At 39.2% G+C, this 23,012-nt stretch overlaps 1 protein-coding gene across 1 annotated transcript; it reads left to right on the top strand.

The window, feature by feature from the left end:
- Nucleotides 1–826: 826 nt before the first annotated feature.
- Nucleotides 827–13,871, top strand: polr3d (polymerase (RNA) III (DNA directed) polypeptide D). The gene is made up of 9 exons (XM_061906716.1): nt 827–970; nt 7,386–7,548; nt 7,630–7,673; nt 7,737–7,906; nt 8,313–8,437; nt 8,508–8,664; nt 12,953–13,200; nt 13,275–13,427; nt 13,507–13,871. Exons 2-9 carry the CDS (start codon nt 7,387–7,389, stop codon nt 13,618–13,620), a joined length of 1,173 nt encoding a protein of 390 aa, XP_061762700.1. The 5' UTR covers nt 827–970; nt 7,386; the 3' UTR covers nt 13,621–13,871.
- The last annotated feature ends 9,141 nt before the right edge of the window (nt 13,872–23,012 follow it).

Genomic DNA, 23,012 nt, shown 5'->3' with positions numbered 1-23,012 from the left:
ATAATAAAGCTTCACCTTCGGGAATTTTAAACAAGGAAACACCGGCTGTGTTTGTGTGGCTTAAGGCTAAAAGCTTCCCACCTCCATCTTTCTACTTTGACTTCTCCATTATTAATTGAACACATTGCAAAAGATTCAGCAACACAGATGTCCAGAATACTGTGTAATTATGTGATTAAAGCAGACGACTTATAGCTGGGATCGGGCTGGAAAAAAATGTCAGCTACAATTGGTGACGTCAAACGCACGCATCATCATACGCGACGTTTTCAACACGACACTTAGCGGGGAAATTTAAAATTCCAATTTAGTAAACTAAAAAGGCCGTATTGGCATGTGTTGCAATGTTGATATTTCATCATTGATGTATAAACTATCAGACTGCGTGGTCGGTAGTAGTGGGTTTCAGTAGGCCGTAAGATGCTTTTATATTCATTCTACATGCCTATAGTGACAATAAAAGGCATTATTTTCCATTCTATTCTATTGTAACAGTGTATTGTCACGATCAGCAAATAAAATAAAATAAAATAAAATAAAATAAAATTAAATTAAATTAAATCAAATTAAATTAAATTAAATTAAATTAAATTGAATTAAATTAAATTAAATTAAATTAAATTAAATTAAATTAAATTAAATTAAATTAAATTAAATTAAATTAAATTAAATTAAATGTTGGGTATTTACAGGATATTCGACCAATAACAAAATTTGCACTTAGCCATTAATTGTGAGTGTAAAGGCCAGATTGTCATGTATTGTATGGTCAACACGTAAACATGCAACTGTAAACAGCTGTTTATGCGCAGCTTTGTGCGCAGCTTTGATCCGCACTGGCTTGGGGCTGACGAAACCCGGAAGTGTCATTTCGGCGGCGTGTGAGTAAGCATTGCAACGGGGCTGCAACTTGCCATGTTTCGGCTCACACCTTCTAAGTTACTTTTTAGGACATATACGCGGCATTAAAGTAAGTAACCTTCATACATTTTTGTGTTACAAATAATGTCTTTAGTCGTAAGTTTCGTGTTGGCTGTTTGGCATTTTACCGGCGTTGTAATTTGGCCACGTGTGACTTACATTTCTGGTACGTTGTTGAAGAAACAACATTTATTAACATTTACACGTCAATATACTGTAGACACTATATTTTATTTATATTGTTTTTTTTATTTTATTTGATTTTTATAAATATGCCTTATTTCTCTCTTCTTCAAGTGAGTAATAAATGTAAAGGACATCTGCCCTTGTTGACAGGTCCTTTAAATAAGTACGTTTTTATAAGAACGTCTGGTTACTAATAATACTATTTTATTGATACTTTCTGGTAAGTTAATCAGTTTATTTCTGACCGTTAAACAATTTCAATGTTTATTTCGTAATTATTGTTGCCTCATGTTACATCAGGGGTGTCAAACTCGTTTTCATTGAGGGCCACATTGCAGTTATGTTTGCCCTAATATACATCCATTCATTTTCTACCGCTTATTACCTTTGGGGGCGCTGGTGCCTATCTCAGCTAAAATCGGGCAGAAGGCGGCGTACACCCTGGACAAGTCACTACCTCATCGCAGATGAATATACATGTATATATACATATATAAAATACATTGACATTATATTTATTTACATAAGCCATACTTGCCAACTAGGGCTGCGAATCTTTGGGTATCCCACGATTCGATTCAATATCGATTCTTGGGGTCGCGATTCGATTATATATCGATTTTTTTCGATTCAACGCGATTCTCGATTCAAAAACAAATTTTTTCCGATTCAAAACGATTCTGTATTCATTCAATACATAGAATTTCAGCAGGATCTACCCCAGTCTGCTGACATGCTAGCAGAGTAGTAGATTTAAAAAAAAAAAAAGCTTTTATAATTGTAAAGGACAATGTTTTATCAACTGATTGCAATAATGTAAATTTGTTTTAACTATTAAACGAACCAAAAATATGACTTATTTTATCTTTGTGAAAACATTGGACACAGTGTGTTGTCAAGCTTATGAGATGCGATGCAAGTGTAAGCCACTGTGACACTATTGTTCTTTATTTTTATAAATGCCCATCCATCCATTTTCTACCGCTTATTCCCTGTTGGAGTCGCGGGGGGCGCTGGCGCCTATCTCAGCTACAAATGTCTAATGATAATTTCAATGAGGGATTTTTAATCACTGCTATGCTGAAATTATAACTAATATTGCTACTGTTGTTGATGATATTCATTTTTGTTTCACTACTTTTGGTTTGTTCTGCGTCGTGTTTGTGTCTCCTCTCAATTGCTCTGTTTATTGCAGTTCTGAGTGTTGCTGGGACAGGTTTGGTTTTGGAATTGGATTGCATTTTTATGGTATTGCTGTGTATTGTTTTGTTGGATTGATAAAAAAAAATAAAAAAAATAGATTTTTTAAAAAATGAGTCGATTCTGAATCGCACAACGTGAGAATCGCGATTTGTGTGAGAATCGCGATTCGTATTCGAATCGATTTTTTCCCACACCCTTATTGCCAACCCTCCCGATTTTCCCGGGACACTCCCGGATTTCAGGGCCCCTCACGAAAATCTCCCGTGGCAACCATTCCCCCGAATTTCTCCCGCTTTCCACTGGACAACAGTATTGGGGGCCTGCCTTAAAGGCACTGCCATTAGCGTCCTCTACAACCTGCCATCACGTCCACTTTTCCTCCTCACAAACAGCGTGCCTTCTAAGTCTCATAACATATGCGGCTCTCACACACACAAGTGAATGCGTCTTAAACTTGATCTACAGCCCTACAGGTCACACTGAGGGTGGTCGTATAACTGTTACAAATATGCGCCACACTGTGAACCCATACCAAATAAGAATAACAAACACATTTCGGGAGAACATCCGTACCGTAACACAACAGAACAAATACCCAGAACACCTTGCGGCACTAACTCTTCCGGGATGCTACAATATAGACCCCTGCTACCACCAAACCCCATCTCAGCCCTGCCCCCCATCTCCTAAATTCGGACGTCTCAAGGTTTGCAAGTATGACATAAGCTGCAAAAAATATTTTAATTTTACATTGAAAACTGGCAGCTCAGTCACCAGAATTTTACAGTAAAAGCCGTGGGTTTTTTACAGTATATAAATAAATAGAATGGAATGGGGGAAAAAATAGCACAGATTTTAGCGGTAAAATTCAAGCAACAGTTTGTTTGTTTTTGTTTTTTTTTACTGTAAAATGTTGTTTTAATGTTTTTTTTGTTTTTTAATATTTTAGTGTCTTACTGTGTATGGAAAAAAACGGTACCAAAGTTTATTTTACAGTAAAAATAAACTCAAGACGGTGGAATTTAACCGTAAAATCTATTGTCAATTTTACAGTCTACAATTTGATTGATGAATTGTGTTGAAATCGTAACTCAAGCAGATATTTATTCATCTTTATTCTAGCAAAAAAAATTGGAAATACATGATAATATAATATATATATACTGGTAGGGTCTCCCAAGACAAACAGGTCCTAGGTGTGTGATCAGACAAAGAGCAGCTCAAAGACTTCTATGGAATTACAACTAAATGGACTCAGATTTCCCTTGCCCGGACGCGGGTGACCGGGGCCCCGCTCTGGAGCCAGGCCCGGAGTTGGGGCACGATGGCGAGCGCCTGGTGGCCGGGCCTGTCCCCATGGGACCCGGTCGGGCACAGCCCGAAGAGGGAACGTGGGTCATCCCTCCAATGGGCTCACCACTCATGGGAAGAGCCATAGAGGTCGGGTGCATTGTGAGCTGGGCGGCAGCCAAAGACAGGGCACTTGGCGGTCCGATCCTCGGCTACAGAAGCTAGCTCTTGGGACGTGGAACGTCACCTCACTGGGGGGAAGGAGCCTGAGCTAGTGCGCGAGGTAGAGAAGTTCCGGCTGGATATAGTCGGACTCACCTCGACGCACAGCAAGGGCTCTGGAACCAGTTTTCTCGAGAGGGACTGGACTCTCTTCCACTCTGGCGTTGCCGGCAGTGAGAGGCGACGGCCTGGGGTGGCAATTCCCGTTGCCCCCCGGCTCAAAGCCTGCACGTTGGAGTTCAACCCGGTGGACGAGAGGGTAGCTTCCCTCCGCCTTCAGGTGGGGGGACGGGTCCTGACTGTTGTTTGTGCTTATGCACCAAACAGCAGTTCAGAGTACCCACCCTTTTTGGGTACACTCGAGGGAGTAGTGGAAAGGGCTCCCCCGGGTGATTCCCTTGTCCTACTGGGGGACTTCAACGCTCATGTTGGCAACGACAGTGAAACCTGGAGAGGCGTGATTGGGAAGAATGGCCGCCCGGATCTAAACCCGAGTGGTGTTTTGTTATTGGACTTTTGTGCTCGTCACGGATTGTCCATAACAAACACCATGTTCAAACATAAGGGTGTCCATATGTGCACTTGGCACCAGGACACCCTAGGCCGCAGTTCCATGATCGACTTTGTAGTTGTGTCTTCGGATTTGCGGCGTCATGTTTTGGACGCTCGGGTGAAGAGAGGGGCGGAGCTTTCTACTGATCACCACCTGGTGGTGAGTTGGCTGCGATGGTGAGGGAGGATGCCGGACAGATCTGGCAGGCCCAAGCGCATTGTGAGGGTCTGCTGGGAACGTCTGGCAGAGTCTCCTGTCAGAGAGAGTTTCAATTCCCACCTCCGGAAGAACTTTGAACATGTCAAGAGGGAGGTGTGGGACATTGAGTCTGAGAGGAACATTTTCCGAACCTCTATTGTCGAGGCAGCTGATTGGAGCTGTGGCCGCAAGGTTGTTGGTGCCTGTCGTGGCGGTAATCCCAGAACCCGTTGGTGGACACCAGCAGTGAGGGATGCCGTCAAGCTGAAGAAAGAGTCCTATGGGGTTCTTTTGGCTCATAGGACTCCGGAGGCAGTGGACGGGTATCGACAGGCCAAGCGGTGTGCAGCTTTAGCGGTCGCGGAGGCAAAAACTCAGACATGGGAAGAGTTCGGGGAAGCCATGGAAAACGACTTCCGGACGGCTTCGAAGCGATTCTGGACCACCATACGCCGCCTCAGGAACGGGAAGCAGTGCACTATCAACACCGTGTATGGTGCGGATGGTGTTCTGCTGACTTCGACTGCGGATGTTGTGGATCGGTGGGGGGAATACTTTGAAGACCTCCTCAATCCCACCAACACGTCTTCCTTTGAGGATGCGGTGCCTGGGGAATCTGTGGTGGGCTGTCCTATTTCTGGGGCTGAGGTCGCTGAGGTAGTTAAAAAACTCCTCGGCGGCAAGGCCCCAGGGGTAGATGAGATCCGCCCAGAGTTCCTTAAGGCTCTGGATGCTGTGGGGCTGTCTTGGTTGACAAGACTCTGCAGCATCGCGTGAACATCGGGGGCGGTACCTCTGGATTGGCAGACCGGGGTGGTGGTCCCTCTCTTTAAGAAGGGGGACCGGAGGGTGTGTTCCAACTATCGTGGGATCACACTCCTCAGCCTTCCCGGTAAGGTTTATTCAGGTGTACTGGAGAGGAGGCTACGCTGGATAGTTGAACCTCGGATTCAGGAGGAACAGTGTGGTTTTCGTCCTGGTCGTGGAACTGTGGACCAGCTCTATACTCTCGGCAGGGTTCTTGAGGGTGCATGGGAGTTTGCCCAACCAGTCTACATGTGCTTTGTGGACTTGGAGAAGACATTCGACCGTGTCCCTCGGGAAGTCCTGTGGGGAGTGCTCAGAGAGTATGGGGTACCGGACTGTCTTATTGTGGCGGTCCGTTCCCTGTATGATCAGTGTCAGAGCTTGGTCCGCATTGCCGGCAGTAAGTCGGACACGTTTCCAGTGAGGGTTGGACTCTGCCAAGGCTGTTCTTTTGTCACCGATTCTGTTCATAACTTTTATGGACAGAATTTCTAGGCGCAGTCAAGGCGTTGAGGGGTTCCGATTTGGTGGCCGCGGGATTAGGTCTCTTCTTTTTGCAGATGATGTGGTCCTGATGGCTTCATCTGGCCGGGATCTTCAGCTCTCACTGGATCGGTTTGCAGCCGAGTGTGAAGCGACAGGAATGAGAATCAGCACCTCCAAGTCCGAGTCCATGGTTCTCGCCCGGAAAAGGCGACCCTGCCCCCAAGTGGAGGAGTTCAAGTACCTAGGAGTCTTGTTCACGAGTGGGGGAAGAGTGGATTGTGAGATCGACAGGCGGATCGGTGCTGCGTCTTCAGTAATGCGGACGTTGTATCGATCCGTTGTGGTGAAGAAGGAGCTGAGTCGAAAGGCAAAGCTCTCAATTTACCGGTCGATTTGCGTTCCCATCCTCACCTATGGTCATGAGCTTTGGGTCATGACCGAAAGTATAAGATCACGGGTACAAGCGGCCGAAATGAGTTTCCTCAGCCGGGTGGCGGGGCTCTCCCTTAGAGATAGGGTGAGAAGCTCTCCCATCCGGTAGGAGCTCAAAGTAAAGCCGCTGCTCCTCCACATCGAAAGGATCCAGATGAGGTGGTTCGGGCATCTGGTCAGGATGCCACCCGAACGCCTCCCGAGGGAGGTGTTTAGGGCACGTCCAACCGGTAGGAGGCCACGGGGAAGACCAAGGACACGTTGGGAAGACTATGTCTGCCGGCTGGCCTGGGAATGCCTCGGGATCCCCCGGGAAGAGCTAGACGAAGTGGCTGGGGAGAGGGAAGTCTGGGCTTCCCTGCTTAGGCTGCTACCCCCGCGACCCGACCTCGGATAAGCGGAAGATGGATGGATGGATGGAAAAGCGGTAGAAAAATGGATAGATGGATCGATTTTGATAATTGTGAATTAAAAAAAATATGCAGTGGCCTAGTGGGTAGAGTGTCCGCCCTGAGATCGGTAGGTCGTGAGTTCAAATCCCGGCTGAGTCATACCAAAGACTATAAAAAAAATGGGACTCAGTACCTCCCTGCTTGGCACTCAGCATTAAAGGTTGGAATTGGGGGTTAAATCACCATAAATTATTCCCGGGCATGTCACAGCTGCTGCCCACTGCTCCCCTCACCTCCCATGGGGTGATCAAGGGTGATGGGTCAAATGCAGAGAATAATTTCGCCACACCTAATGTGTGTGTGACAATCATTGGTGCTTTAACTTTTAACTTTAACTTTAATGTCAAAAGAGAAAAAACAAATATATTTTAAAAACACTTTCCTAAACCCCTTAAGTAAGTACTTTTAGTTTAAATTAAACCATCAGTGTGGTCTTAAAACCTTGTGTGTAATAAATCAGGTTTGTGGTGTTCTGAATGTTATTGTGGCGGGCCGCCACAATTAAACGTTGCATGGTGATCACAGGTTGCTTCGTTCAACAATGTAGTAATGCACAGTGTTGTAAATGTTAAAATATTTTTTCCTTTGCGTCATGCAACAGTCATTTTTATTGCCGCCTGTTTGTGTATGCTTAGGATGGCTGATTCAGGTGCAGGGGATCCCAGCGGTCATCACATGCTCCCCCCTGGAGCAAGTGCCAGGGGTCAAATGATGGGTCGTCGAACACCTGCTACTATCGCTGCTGGCCGCCTCCCTACAATGCGTTCTCGAGACCTCACCTTGGGGGGAGTAAAAAAGGTCTGTGCCATCAAACATTTAGAAGAGTAAATGGGCTTTTGTAATGATACATTTTCACTATTTCTTGTTTCTTTCTCTTAGAAAACATTCACACCCAACATCATTGGCCGTAAAGTTAGAGAAGAGTAAGTTCACAAACAATTCTGTGCCGCGAAACAAGTTTTGTGACCATGGGTTTTGTCTAAAAGCACTAAGGATGAGGGCACGCCAAGGAGGGACAGGGATTCAACCCGAGGCAGAGGTTCAAGAGATAGAGGCAGGGGTCGGGGTCGTGGTCGGGGTCGGGGTCTCCCAGACACCATCCAGTCCCATTCTATTTTTGAGCAGGGCCCTACAGAAACGGCCGTTAAAAGAATAGGTAGGTCCATACTTTAGGTATATACTGTTTTTTTTTTTATTTAGATCAGTGGTTCTCAAACTTTTTTCATTAAGTACCTTACTGAAATAACTTGACTCATCTAGTACTACTACAATGACCAACATTAAAATACGGTAGCATAGTAGGCCAAAGTATTCATTAAAAACAAGGCAGAGATTTTCTTTAAGAAGTATATTAAATATTTTTGACCATTAGCATTACTCATAGCTTGAACAGTAACACTGTGTTTGAATATAGGGAAATACAACTCTGTACTTTAATCAGGTAATACTTTGACGTACCACTATTTGAAGCCCGCATACCACTAGTGGTACACGTACCACAGTTTGAGAATCACTGGTTTAGATGATACCGTATGAAGCAATTTCCTTGTTTTGAATAACAGCCGGTTATCAAAGTGAAAGAGAAGCCCCAAGCATGGGACTCTCACCCATCATCAATATCAAAAAAGAGAAGAGAGAAACCGAGGAAGAGACCAAAGAGATCCTGCGCAAACTAGATCGAGACGACGTGAGTTGATTTAAAAAAAACATACATCAAGTGTTATTTGCATTGTAATGTGACTTTTGTTTGCTTTTAGTTTATAGATGATCCTTTCTTGAGGGGTGAACAGAGGAGCTGCCCGGTTCAGCTTCCTCTTGCTGTCTCAGGATGGAGTTTCAAGGAGGAAACAAGTGCCCCTCGTGTTAAAATTGAGAAAATGGATGAAGACGATCCAATGGAGCCTGCAGTACAAAGTACTTTGACTTTTGCACCATGCACTCTATTGTTTAACATTAACATCTGCAGAAAAGAGGACAATAATACAATAGTACCTCAATTTACAAACTCAATTAGTTATTTGATGGAGCTCTTAACACAAAACATTGTATCACAAAACAGTGTCTCCCATTGAAACTACCTGGCAGTTCAAAACAATTTATTCGGTGCTTCCCACCCCCCTTCTCCAAATAAAAAACAACAACAACACAATTAACATGTAACATACCTTTTAAAAAGAATAACAAACTTTTACATCAGAAATATAGTATTAAAAAACCCACAATAGAATGTAGTACTAACAATGACAATAGTTTTACAATGTAATATAATAATAATGTACAGCGTTCACGTTGGTTAGTGGACTTCTATAGTATCTCCTTTCCGCTGCTTACATGAGCTTTTTCATAATTTTCTGAATAAATGTCTGCTGTTTAGATATTATTTTAACATTCTTGGCTGGAGGGGTTTCACATGGAACTTTAACCTAGCTCATGTGAGCAGGTTATTTTATAAACACATTTTGTTGGAAATTACACAATATTGGGGGTAATTAGGGTGAGAAGCTCTGCCATCCGGGAGGAGCTCAAAGTAAAGCCGCTGCTCCTCCACATTGAGAGGAGCCAAATGAGGTGGTTCGGGCATCTGGTCAGGATGCCACCCGAACGCCTCCCTATGGAGGCGTTTCGGGCACGTCCGACCGGTAGGAGGCCACGGGGAAGACCCAGGACACGTTGGGAAGACTATGTCTCCCAGCTAGCCTGGGAACGCCTCGGGATCCCCCGGGAGGAGCTGGACGAAGTGGCTGGGGAGAGGGAAGTCTGGGCTTCTCTGCTTAGGCTGCTGCCCCCGCGACCCGACCTCGGATAAGCGGAAGAAGATGGATGGATGGATGGATGGATGGATGGGGGTAATTAGAGTTACCCACCTTCTAGAGTTTACGTATCACTGTACTGACTGTCCTTTCAAACGAGGTGCAGCACTAATTTATCCGAGTTAGTTTTGCCCAGGCACATCTATCTTTTGCTTCACTTTCTTCCTGAAACAACCATTTCTTCTTTTTTTTTAAAATTTCAACATGTGTACAGTTTTCGGAGAAATGGCAATGTCAGACTGAAAATCGCTCCGTGTTTTCTCTAAACACGAGAAAGAAGCACCTCCTACTGAACTGTAAGATTGCGCAGACCTTTCCGAGTTCAAGCATATTGCTACTTTTAATGTGATTCGTGCATTATAAGGGGCATGGTGTGAGCGTGCCAAGCCACGCACAGGTCTGCGGCCGATTCCAAGTAGATTGCAATGTAATAAAGAAATGAGCTTGGATTTGTGCGTGCAAACACTTTAATACACCTACATTTTTACATGTGTACGCTGTTTTTTAAGTTTGATCTTATGTCCATTTTCATTAGAAAAGCCATGCAACTGTTACATGAGTGCCCAGATAGCTTGGGCGGTAGCATAACAATTAGCCGAGAGACGGCTCTAATCTCAAAACAGTCTTAAATTGAGGTACCACTGTACCAGATATTAACACTGCCCTACCCTGAAACAGCCAGGCTGCTTTGCTAGTTGGACATCAAATCCCTACTCATGATCACAATACTTTGACACCTACGTTTTTGGTAGTAGTCCTTTCCAAAAATCCAATAAAGACCAAATCTTACGTAGGCCTGGGCTGATAATACATTTGGCTCGATGACAAGTTGTCCCGCAATTTATTGTCAATAAACGATAATATTGTCAGTATTATTTTGAAACAAAATTCATGTACTAATATAACCATTAGGGGTGTAACAGTATTATAAATACTGCGGTATTTCGGTATCAAAATCATTACAATAATACTGTGACGTTATAAAATGAAAACTTGGTCAGTGTCGTTTTTTAATGACACTTTTAAAATGTCCGGCCCAGAAGTAAACTGCGTCTCCTAAAATTCCCTGGTAGTGCAAGGTCTGTGTGTGGGAGGTCGTAAAGGAGAGAGTAATTTTTTTCAGACATTTCCTAAAGTTTTCTTTAAAATCAATTTATACCTTTTTGAGGTATGTGGCTAACAGAGTAACAAACAAACTCTGGCAAAACACAACTTCTTAGGTCTACATACTGCAAGACAAAATCGCCGCCTCTGTCTTGAGTGTTTCCAAGACGACACTTAAAGACAGTCCGAAGTTGTAATATTTCAACCCACATTTTAAATTTAAGGATTAAATTAAGTAGTGCTTTTAATGGATTTGTTATCCAATATTTAAGTAGGAAATGCGCCAGGCGGCAGTGCGGACAAGAAAAAAGTTGGGAACATAAGTCAAAACTATTTAATGCCAAGCATCATGTGAGGTATATACACTGTTAAACATTAAATTGTCAGCTAACTTAACTGAAAATTTGCATTTTCCAATGTTATGTAAGATGTCAACTACAGAGGACATCTTACATCTATGGAGTTAAAAGTTGGAAGACAGTAAACTGTAAACGTTATTGTTTTACATTTGTTACACTGGATGTTTGTTAGTTTAAAGACACTTGTCTGCGGGAAAAAAATATATATATATATATTATATATATATATATATATATATATATATATATATATATATATAAATAATCATAATTATTTATATATATATATATATAAAGAATCATAATTATTTGGTTGTTGTAATAATATGATTGGAATGTTTGAGCATTATGTTTGTGTTCAATTACAGTAAGTGTGTTATCTTAAATATTATTGACACTTCATTTTAGATTAGATTAGATTAGATTAGATAGTACTTTATTTATTCCGTCAGGAGAGTTCCTTCAGGAAAATTGAAATTTTCAGCACAATCCCATTCAAGATCAGACAAACATTACAGGGAGACAGAGCAGGATCGCTGACGGGTCTGCCGGCTTCCAGCGCCCCTTACAAAAAAGATGTACACACAATACCAATTTTAAGGCTCTTTTTGGACATATACCATGATAATATTGTACTGTGGGCTAAATACCGTGCTATCGTACTGTGAGATATTGATACCTTAATAATCATATGTAATAACTTTTTATTTCTCATTTGTATATTTTTACTGTTGTAATTAGAAGTTCAAGAAGTTTTAATTATCTGGAATAAGTAATCAAACAATAAAAATAACAGCAAAATCTATAAATCCAGTTTTTTCCCCGTCAGAAAAATGGGGTCGTTTTTTATTGCAACCAATTTTTAGTATTATTTTTTTTAATTCAGCATACCCGTACTTGTATTGTTTGTGTTGATTGGCTCATCTTGGTTGCTCACTCAGTTTGAAGCCAAAATATTACCACGCAGCAACGTTTTACTTTGCAGTTGTCTCTTTTTTTTCTCCCTAATTTTTGTTACTTTGCGGTGGTTCTCGTTAACGACGAGCAAGGCTACCAGTTGACCCTTCGCCCAACAAGACAAATATGATGGATGGAATTTTTATTTATTCATTAATTTTTTTGGGGGGATGCAACAAACCAAAAATATTCTTTACATATACAATTACATAAGAAAAAAGTTTCTCCATTACAATATTGTAATTTTTTCCCCAAAAATAAAAAATTAAGGGAAGGAAGCAGAATTAAAGCTAATAATGTCCTGCCCCATCACTCAGATACAATAATCAGATTTTTGATCAACAATGCAACCTAATCTGATACCATAATCCCTCTTGCACCCTGTTTAGTAGCAACAGACAAAAACTATCAAGTTAATCTTCATTTATCTTTCATTTAATCAATGTTTTGACCAATGTATTGGCTCAGGCCTAATCTTACAAAAAAGAAATACATTTCCCTTAAAAATTCCAACCAAATTAATCCATTCCAAATACCCCAAAATATGAACACAAAACACATTTAAGTGAAATGGATAAATGAACATTTACTTTCCGTTTTACCTTAACTGAAGACTCATTTTGGCAAATAGAGGAATGGGGAGAGCAAAAACACTTTTTTGGTGAATTCAATATTGTTTCTCAGCTTCTTTATTGAAGTGCTGGTACTTACTACTTTATTTGGCCCCATGGTGGATTATATTGCAGTTTTACTCAATTAAAAAAGACTGAGTCAACAACTTTGATTCTCTGTTTCTGCACTCAATTCAAATTTGGCAGTCCAATGATGAGATAGTATGTGAAAAAAGGAAAACATTTTTGTCAGATTGAATCCTACAAAATTTAGGCAAACAAAAACCAAGGTACCACTGTACTTCTATGCTGTATAAAAGTTTGAAAATCCAAAACAAGCTTTTTCTATTATTCTCTTCAGTAAAGGAGGAGCAAGAGGAAGTAGAAATAAAGAAGACCGAGGCCACTTATAAGCTTCCTCCGCTGCCGGAGCCTGAGGTCCTACAAGATCTGCTCCACAAGTGGAGTCTGAGCAAAAATGAGGAGCTGTTCTTCATGCAGCTGCCCGACTCACTGCCTGGCCAGCCACCCACCAAGGAGTACAAGCCTATAAAAACAGAAGTGCAGTCTGAGGATGGACAGTCTGTTCTACTAAAAACAGAGTCTGAGGTAGATAAAAAAGTATTAATGAATGTAGTACGTATACTGAATGTATGAATTAAAATACTTGGAATATTTTACAGGAGGAGCAAGTGAATGATAATAATTGTAATTTAAAAGACCTGCGAGATGGTCTTGTTGGGAAGATGTTGGTGCGGAAGTCTGGCCGAGTGCAGCTCATAATGGGACAAGTCTCATTGGATGTGTCCCTCGGAGCATCATGCGCTTTCTTTCAGGTAAGATGGGATGATGACAGTGATGACGTCCCACACCTTTTGTTTTATGATGCAGCAAGTAACTCCTTGTTTTCTTTAGGAACTTGTCTCTGTTAATACGGAGGGACGAACAGGAGACTTGACCGTGTTAGGTAATGTTAAACACAAAATAGTTTGCTCCCCAGACTTTGAATCTCTGCTGGAGAGCAGATGATGATGTGTGAGGATTTGACTGCTTGGGATTTGCTCTGTTGTGTCATATCAAAGTGGGAAATATACTCTAAACTCTAAAGAAAAAACTGGAAAGAAGACCAGTATTCTATTTACTAGCATTGATTGCAGTGGTTAGCCATATTTATGTTTCATTTTCCTTCATCTAAAACGATTTGACATGACTGTACATTGATGTAAATGTGTGAATAAATGTTTTTTTTTTGTTATTAAAATGGAAAATCACAATTGTAAGTCAGTCCTGTAACTTCTTAAATTGTATTCTTCTTTTGTATGATACAATTTGCTTGTGGGCCATTCCAAACTAATCTGACTATTTATGGAGCACTTTAAAAATAGTCAGTGGACCAAAGTGCTGTACAGAATAATACAAAAAATATAATAAAAGGTAAAAAAAAAACTCACAAAGACAACAAGATACATCTTAAAAAACACCTAAAATAAAATTAAGACGTAAAAATGTGGCTAAGAGAATAACCAAAATAAGAAAAATATAAAATTGAATCAATGAAAAACTAAGCTTAAACCAAATAAATTATATGAAAGAAAAAGTGCCAAAGAAGACAAAAACAAACAGTGAAGTCTAGTATGTCCAATGCAAATCATTCCAATGTTTTCCACCAAATCTGCGCCATTTGTTTCGCCAGGAAATTAAATGTACAGTACTAATGCACGATAAAATTTACTGTGATTTATTTTTTTTCATATTAAGGTAAGTATTCTTTCATTGATTTGATTGAATGTTTATTAAATACAATCGAAAGGATTCATATGAATGTCTTTAAACCCTGAAAAATGCATTTGTTGCCTGTACCTGCTTCCTAAAATTTGCAGGAAATTATTTTAATCATTAAATTTTTATTAAGCTAAGGGTCTTTCTGCATTGATTTGATTGCATATTTATTTAATACAATTGAAAAGGATTATTTTAAACTCTAAAAAATTGCATTCATTGCTTGTCCCTGCTCTGCGATGAGATGGCGACTTGTCAAGGTTGTACCCCGCCTTCCCCCCGATTGTAGCTGAGATAGGCGCCAGCGCCCCCCGAGACCCCAAAAGGGAATAAGCGGTAGGAAATGGATGGAAAATGGATGGACTTGTCCCTGCTTCCTAAAATTACAAAGAAATAGAATTACATATTTGTTTCTTTTCTTGTCCCAACTACTAAGTATTAAAACTTGTTTTCTTAATAAAAAAACATAATACATATTTTGAATGGATCAATATTTGTATTATTAGAAGTTTCGAGAGTAATTTTTAGAGAGAAAATAGCATTCATTCGGTCGGATGGCCTCAATGTATTTTTAATACATAATCCGGTTGAACTAGTATGTTGACTTTTGATGACCTCAAACAGTATTTGTTTTACAAAACAGTTTAAGGACAGGTGTGACTTATGAGAAGTTAGTCTACAAGGTAGTGGAGTTTGCTTTAGAGCAGTGGCGGACATGGCAGATTTTTAAACAACTTTTAGCAATTTGTCTTTATTTGATAGATTGGTGCTTGTCCAACAAACTTTGCATATCCCTACCTAAATGTATATATGTACATGTATACATGTATGTGTATATATGTGTATGTATATATATATATATATATATGTATATATATACCATTAATTTTATTTGTTTGAGTATGCTATAATACTTTTTAAAATTCACCATTCCAATTGGTGTATAAATGGAGATAGGCTACCAAAACACAACAACAGAGCCACAACACTATTGCAAAAGCCACAGCAAAGGCCAACACCGCAACAACTTTATGCCACAACACAACACCTTTTTGTCACAACACAACAACTTTACGCTACAACATCCATCCATCCCATCCATTTTCTACCGCTTATTCCCTTTCGGGGTCGCGGGGGGCGCTGGCGCCTATCTCAGCTACAATCGGGCGGAAGGCGGGGTACACCCTGGACAAGTCGCCACCTCATCGCAGGGCCAACACAGATAGACAGACAACATTCACACTACAACAAACCAACTTAAATCCACAACACAACTTTACACCACAACACAACGTAAATCCACAACACTACTTTATGCCACCACAGGAAAACTGTTTACGCCACAACACAACAACATTTAGCCACAACACAATTGCAAACGCCACAACTCAACAACTATATGCCACGACACAACAACTTGACGCCACAGCACAACAGTTTCACTCTACAATTCAGTTGCAAAAGCCACAACAAATACATACACCACAACATAAAGTGACAGCACAACAACTTTACACCACGCTACAACAACCTGACGCTACTGCACAACTTTACGCCACGACACAGCAACATAAAGCCACAATGTAACAACTTTATGCTACAACACAACATAAATCCACAGCACAACCGATTTACACTACAAAATGGTTGCAAAAGTCAAATTCAAACGCCACAACACAACAACTTTACAAAACAACATAAATACACAACACAACTTTGTTTTCGCTACAACATAACTTATAGCCACAATGCAATTGTAAAAGCCATGAAAAATGCAAACAACATGGAGCTACAACACAACTTTATGCCACGACACAACAACTTTACACAACAATATAACATAAAGCAACAACTTTATGCTTAAACATAACAACATAAATCAACAACAGCTTTATGCCACAACACTTGCAAAAGCCACAACAAATACAAACACCACAAAACAACAACTTTAAACCACAGCACGACGACATAAAATCACAACACAACTTTGCGTTACAACCCAACTTTACCAATATGCCACAACACAACATTTAGCGACAGCAAAAGTCGCAACAAATGATAACGCCAGGACACAACAACTTCACGCCAGGAAATAACTTTACGACACGCCACAACAAATAAACGCCACAACACAACATAAATTCACAACACAAAAACTTTACACCGCAGCAAAACAACCTTTTAGCCACAACAAAATTGTAAAAGCCACAACAAATGCAAACAAAACAACATGAAGCTACATTAAAATAACTTTACGCCACATTGCCACTGCACAAGCCACAACAAAAACAAACGGCACTACAAAAAGCTACAACACAACAACTTTATGTCAGAACACCAACAACTTAATTTCAACACAACAATTAGATGAACACAACAAATTTCAGGTACAACACCATTGCAAAAGCCCCATCAAAGGCAAACGCCATATTAAGACACAACACTACAACTTTGTGCCACTGAGCAACAACATAAAGCCACAAAACAACAACTTAAAGCAACAACACAGAAACAGTAAACAACAGAGATGTGACACCGGAACAAGTTTTGCTGACAGACCAAGTGGCTGAGGCGGAAAATTTAACAAGTTATAATGAACAAAGTTGGAAAAGTAAAGTGTAAGTAAGTTGTTGTGATCGATGTCACTTCCCAGGGGTATTCCAGAAAGTAAGTGAAGTGAAAACTCTGTATGAAACTATTAGCTGGGAAATTTAAAAAAGAGGGGTAAGTCAAACTCAAGTTTGTTACCATGGTAACTTACTCTGAAACTAACCTTCTTAAACAAACCCTGAGGGTTTTTATGGACCGAATGTCCCTTTGAGATAGAGGACCATATTGAATTTCTAAGTTGTTTTTTTTTTTTTTGCAAAAAAACAATATTATTTAATTTAATCTGTTTGGGTCATAATTATTTAAAACAAATATATTTTATTTTTTAAGTAGATGTTTTTGGATTTTATCATTGTAAATATAACAAATGTACATTATTTACAATAGGCGAAATAAACTTGCTACATGAGCTGAAATGTTATATTTTCCTTATTTACTTTTTATTTCTTTAATTGTTTTATCAGATTTTAATACATAATCATGATATGGTGCCTGGTTATAAAAATATGTACATATTAGCCACTCAAATTATTTTTACTATGCATTTGCATATTGACTTTACCTGTCAAATACTGTATAATTAAAAACAAATATACAATGTGTGTGTTTTTCACCGGTAGGATTGTACCCACATTGAACTGATAACTAAAAGGAAAATGTAAATAATTGTTAAATCCATACAGTCCGTATTCAAACTCTGGCAGTAATAGTAAGTAACTTCAGTTGAATATTATTAAAATAGTAAATAAACTATTTGAAACAGCACCAAACTTCTGACATAACAAACTTCTGCATGTGTTTACACTGTTGAGTGGAGTTGAGTTTGTGTTTATTTGCAACATGCAAGCATACAACATGATACATCACAATTTCCAGGTTCTCTATTCAACATGTTCGAAAAAGAGTAAGAAGCAGAGTTTATTTAATCCAACCCATTATCCTTTACATAGCAGTTGCTAAAACCTTTAACTTCCTGTTCTCGAATTATTCACAATATACTCCATAAATAATAACAATTAAAAAAATAAAAATTAATAACTGGTGAAGTAAGTTATATTTCATATGGTGAGATGAGTAATAGTAGCTTAAAAAAATTATGAGATAAAATCAGAATGTTTATCATGGTTCTTCTTTGTACTTTGTAAACACTTAAAGTTTGAAGAGTTTGTTGAAGTGGATCATATTAGTACATTGTTTTGTTGCTCTGCTTTATCCATTCCATAGTTTAATTCCACATACTGATATACTGAAGGTCTGTACGTGGGTAAAAAGATTATATTTATATTTTGGAAGAATTGTATATTCTTGGATAGCAGATTACAGTTTGCTTTGGGTATAATTTTAGCTGTTTCCAAATTCATTATGTCGTGGGATTTTAGTATTTTTGATTCAATAAATAAAAGGTTTGTATGTTCTCTGTATCCAACATTATCCATCCATCCATCTCCTTCCGCTTATCCGAGGTTGGGTCGCGGGGGCAGCAGCCTAAGCAGGGAAGCCCAGACTTCCCTCTCCCCAGCCACTTCGTCTAGCTCTTCCCGGGGGATCCCGAGGTGTTCCCAGGCCAGCCGGGAGACATAGTCTTCCCAACGTGTCCTGGGTCACATTATGTATTATTCTAACTGATCTTTTTTTGTAACACAGTAAATGAACGAAAAGTACTTTTGTATTTATTCCCCCATATTTCTACACAATAACTCAGATATAACACTAGCGAGCAGTAGAGAACATGGAGTGATTTTTGGTCTAGAACATGTTTTGCTTTATTCATTTGCTACTTTATGTTGTATATTTTTTACATGAGATTTTCAGTTAATTTAACATCAATCATTATACCTAGAAATGTGGTTTTATTGTGTTTATTTGTATTTGTGTTTGACTTTCTCTTCTACTGTTACCAAATAGCATCATTTTAGTTTTACTGAGATTCCTCCATCCATCCATTTTCTACTGCTTATTCCCTTTGGGGTTGCAGGGGGCGCTGGTGCCTATCTCAGCTACAATCGGGCAGAAGGCGGTGTACACCCTGGACAAGTCGCCACCTCATCGCAGGGCCACTGAGATTCATGATAAAAAATGTTTTTAACTGTTAAAATAAATGTACTGCACCTTATTTATAAACCGGCTTAATAGTTATTTGCCTTATAGAGTGTGGGAGTAATCACGTTACAGCGCATGTACAAAATGTTCATATCAGCATCCACAGTAAAATGGTGCAGTACTACCTTCCAACCAGCAGCTGTCGCTAGAGAGGGGAGTGTCTTGTTCTAGCAGTAAAAGCACGCAGCAATATCAAGACACACTCTTAGCTGGGAAAGTAAAAAAAAAAAGAGTTAAAAAAAGTCAAACACAAAGTCTGTTACCATGCTAACTTACTTTATAACTAACCTGCTGGCAGACAAAAACAAATAAAATCTAATTTAATCTGTCTTGGTCATAATTACTTAAAAAATCTATATTTTATTTTATTTTTGAGGTAACGTTTTTGTATTTTATAATTGTAAATATAACCGATGTGAGCTAGTGTATGTTATTTACAATAGGCAAAATAAACTGGCTACACTAGCTGAAATATATGTTCCTTATTTTGTATTTCTTTAATTTATTATTGTCAGATTGTAGTACATAATATTCATGATATGGTGCCTGGTTATAAAAATATGTATATACTAGCCACTCATTTTTTGTTTTACTATGCATTTGTTTATTGACTTCACATGTCAAATACTGTGTAATTAAAAACAAATACACAATGTGTGTTTTTCACCAGTGGGATTGCACCCACATTGAACTGATTACTAACAGGAAAATGTAAATAATCGTTAAATCAATGAATTAAGGATTTAAACTGACTGTAATAGTATGGAACTTCAGTCGAATATTATTAAAATAGTAAATAAAATATTTGAAACAGTCGTCATTCCAACCTTCTGCATGTATGTATGTGTATATATATTTACATATATATATATATATACAGTGGGGCAAAAAAGTATTTAGTCAGCCACCGATTGTGCAAGTTCTCCCACTTAAAATGATGACAGAGGTCTGTAATTTTCATCAGAGGTACACTTCAACTGTAAGAGACAGAATGTGAAAAAAAAATCCAGGAATTCACATTGTAGGAATTTTAAAGAATTTATTTGTAAATTATGGTGGAAAATAAGTATTTGGTCAACCATTCAAAGCTCTCACTGATGGAAGGAGGTTTTGGCTCAAAATCTCACGATACATGGCCCCATTCATTCTTTCCTTAACACGAATCAATCGTCCTGTCCCCTTAGCAGAAAAACAGCCCCAAGCATGATGTTTCCACCTCCATGCTTCACAGTAGGTGTGGTGGTCTTGGGATGCAACTCAGTATTCTTCTTCCTCCAAACACGAAGAGTTGAGTTTATACCAAAATGGATACATGGATGATACAGCATCCATGTATCATCCCCAGGTGCATGTCTTTGGAAGTGGGAGGAAGCCGGAGTACCCGGAGGGAACCCACGCAGTCACGGGGAGAACATGCAAACTCCACACAGAAAGATCCTGAGCCCGGGATTGAACCCAGGACTACTCAGGACCTTCGTATTGTGAGGCAGACGCACGAACCCCTCTGCCAAAAAGGTCTCTTCTTTCTACCAAGAAAAGTACATTTGTTAGTAGTGAGAATATACTTATTTTAAGGTATTTTTGGGTTTGCTAAATTTACTTGTTTTGGAAATTCTTGACAAGTCGAATTTTCTTGTTCTATTGGCAGAAAATTTTGCTTAGTTCAAGTAACATACCCCCAATTTTTCTTCTTTTTTTTCTTGTTTTCAAACAATGTTGATTGGCAACACTAAATTGACCCTAGTGTGTGAATGTGAGTGTGAATGTTGTCTGTCTGTGTTGGCCCTGCGATGAGGTGGCGACTTGTCCAGGGTGTACGCCGCCTTCTACCCGATTGTAGCTGAGATAGGCACCAGCGCCCCCCGTGAGCCCAAACCGAATAAGCGGTAGAAAATGGATGGATGGATGGACTTTTTGCAGTGTAGGTACTTGAACTCCTCCACTTGGGGCAGGGTCTCCTCCCCAACCCGTAGATGGCCCTCCACCCTTTTCCGGGCGAGAACCATGGACTCGGACTTAGAGGTGCTCATTCTCATCCTAGTCGCTTCAATGAAAAAAAAAAGTTCCTTGGCTCAGAAAAAGTCGAAAAACACTGCATTAGAGGCCTACTGAAATGAGATTTTCTTATTTAAACGGGGATAGCAGGTCCATTCTATGTGTCATACTTGATCATTTTGCGATATTGCCATATTTTTGCTGAAAGGATTTAGTAGAGAACATCGACGATAAAGTTCGCAACTTTTGGTCGCTAATAAAAAAGCCTTGCCTGTACCGGAAGTAGCAGACGATGAGCGCGTGACGTCCCCCCGCCCCAACCATGCCTCCGCCCCACCCCCCACCTCACGCAATTGGAGGTCTCAAGTTTGGCAAGTATGGTTTGTGTTGCTAAAGGCAGCTGCAATACACCGCTTCCCACCTACATCGTTCTTCTTTGACGTCTCCGTTATTAATTGAACAAATTGCAAAAGATTCAGCAACACAGAAGTCCAGAATACTGTGTAATTATGCGATTAAAGCAGACTACTTATTGCTGGGATCGGGCTGGAAAACAATGTCCGCTACAATCGGAGACGTCACGCGCACGCGTCATCATACCGACGTTTTCAACAGAATACTTCCCATGAAATTTAAAATTGCAATTTAGTAAAGTAAAAAGGCAGTATTGGCATGTGTTGCAATGTTAAGATTTCATCATTGATATATAAACCAGGGGTCACCAACGCAGTGCCAGCGGGGGCCAGGTAGCTCGTAAGGACCAGATGAGTAGCCCGCTGGACTGTTCTGAAAATAGCTCAAATAACAGCCTCTATTTTTTTAATTGTATTTATTTACTAGCAAGCTGGTCTCGCTTTGCTCGACATTATTAATTTTAAGAGAGACAAAACTCAAATAGAATTTGAAAATCCTAGAAAATATTTTAAAGACTTGGTCTTCACTTGTTTAAATAAATTCATTTATTTTTTTACTTTGCTTCTTATAACTTTCAGAAAGACCATTTTTGAGAAAAAATACAACCTTAAAAATGATTTTAGGATTTTTAAACACATATACCTTTTTACCTTTTAAATTCCTGCCTCTTCTTTCCTGTAAATTTAAATCAATGTTCAAGTAAATCTATTTTTTTAATTGTAAAGTATAATAAATAAATTTTGATTTAATTATTCATTTTAGCTTCGGTTTTTTCGACGAATAATATTTGTATAATATTTCTTCAAACTTGTTATGATCAAAATTCAAAAAAAATATTCTGGCAAATCTAAAAAATCTGTAGAATCAAATTTTAATCTTATTTCAAAGTTTTTGGTTTTCTTTTAAAATTTTTGCTCTGGAAAATCTAGAAGAAATAATGATTTGTCTTTGTTAGAAATATAGCTTGGTCCAATTTGTTATATATTCTAACAAAGTGCAGATTGGATTTTAACCTATTTAAAACATGTCATCAAAATTCTAAAATTAATCTTAATCAGGAAAAATGACTAATGATGTTCCATAAATTTTTTTTTTTTTTTTCAAAAAGATTCGAATTAGCCAGTTTTTCTCTTTTTTTTCCAGTTGAATTTTGAACTTTAAAGAGTCGAAATTGAAGATAAACTATGTTTCAAAATAAAAAAAAATTTTTTTTTCCTGTTTTCTCCACTTTTAAACCGTTCAATTAAGTTTTTTTTCCATAATTTATTCTCTACAAAAAAACCTTCCGTAAACGGAAAAAAAATGTACGACGGAATGACAGACAGAAATACCCTTTTTTTTTTAAATATATATAGATTTATTTATTACAGGTAAATTGAGCAAATTGGCTATTTCAGGCAATTTATTTAAGTGTGTATCAAACTGCAGGTAGCCCTTCGCATTAATCAGTACCCAAGACCCCTGATATAAACTATCAGACTGCGTGGTCGGCAGTAGTGGCTTTCAGTAGGCCTTTAGAGCGC

The sequence above is a fragment of the Nerophis ophidion genome, linkage group LG07 (genome assembly GCF_033978795.1).
Source record: "Nerophis ophidion isolate RoL-2023_Sa linkage group LG07, RoL_Noph_v1.0, whole genome shotgun sequence".
Lineage (NCBI taxonomy): Eukaryota > Metazoa > Chordata > Actinopteri > Syngnathiformes > Syngnathidae > Nerophis > Nerophis ophidion.
Note: the sequence above shows the minus strand (reverse complement) of the source record. Positions and strands in the feature narration are given on the sequence as shown.

Coding starts and splice junctions, on each gene's coding strand:
- polr3d (XM_061906716.1), top strand. CDS start 7,387: ATGGCTGATTCAGGTGCAGGGGATCCCAGCGGTCATCACATGCTCCCC. Junction 7,549..7,629: donor CCTTGGGGGGAGTAAAAAAG/GTCTGTGCCATC, acceptor TCTTTCTCTTAG/AAAACATTCACACCCAACAT. Junction 8,665..12,952: donor AATGGAGCCTGCAGTACAAA/GTACTTTGACTT, acceptor TATTCTCTTCAG/TAAAGGAGGAGCAAGAGGAA.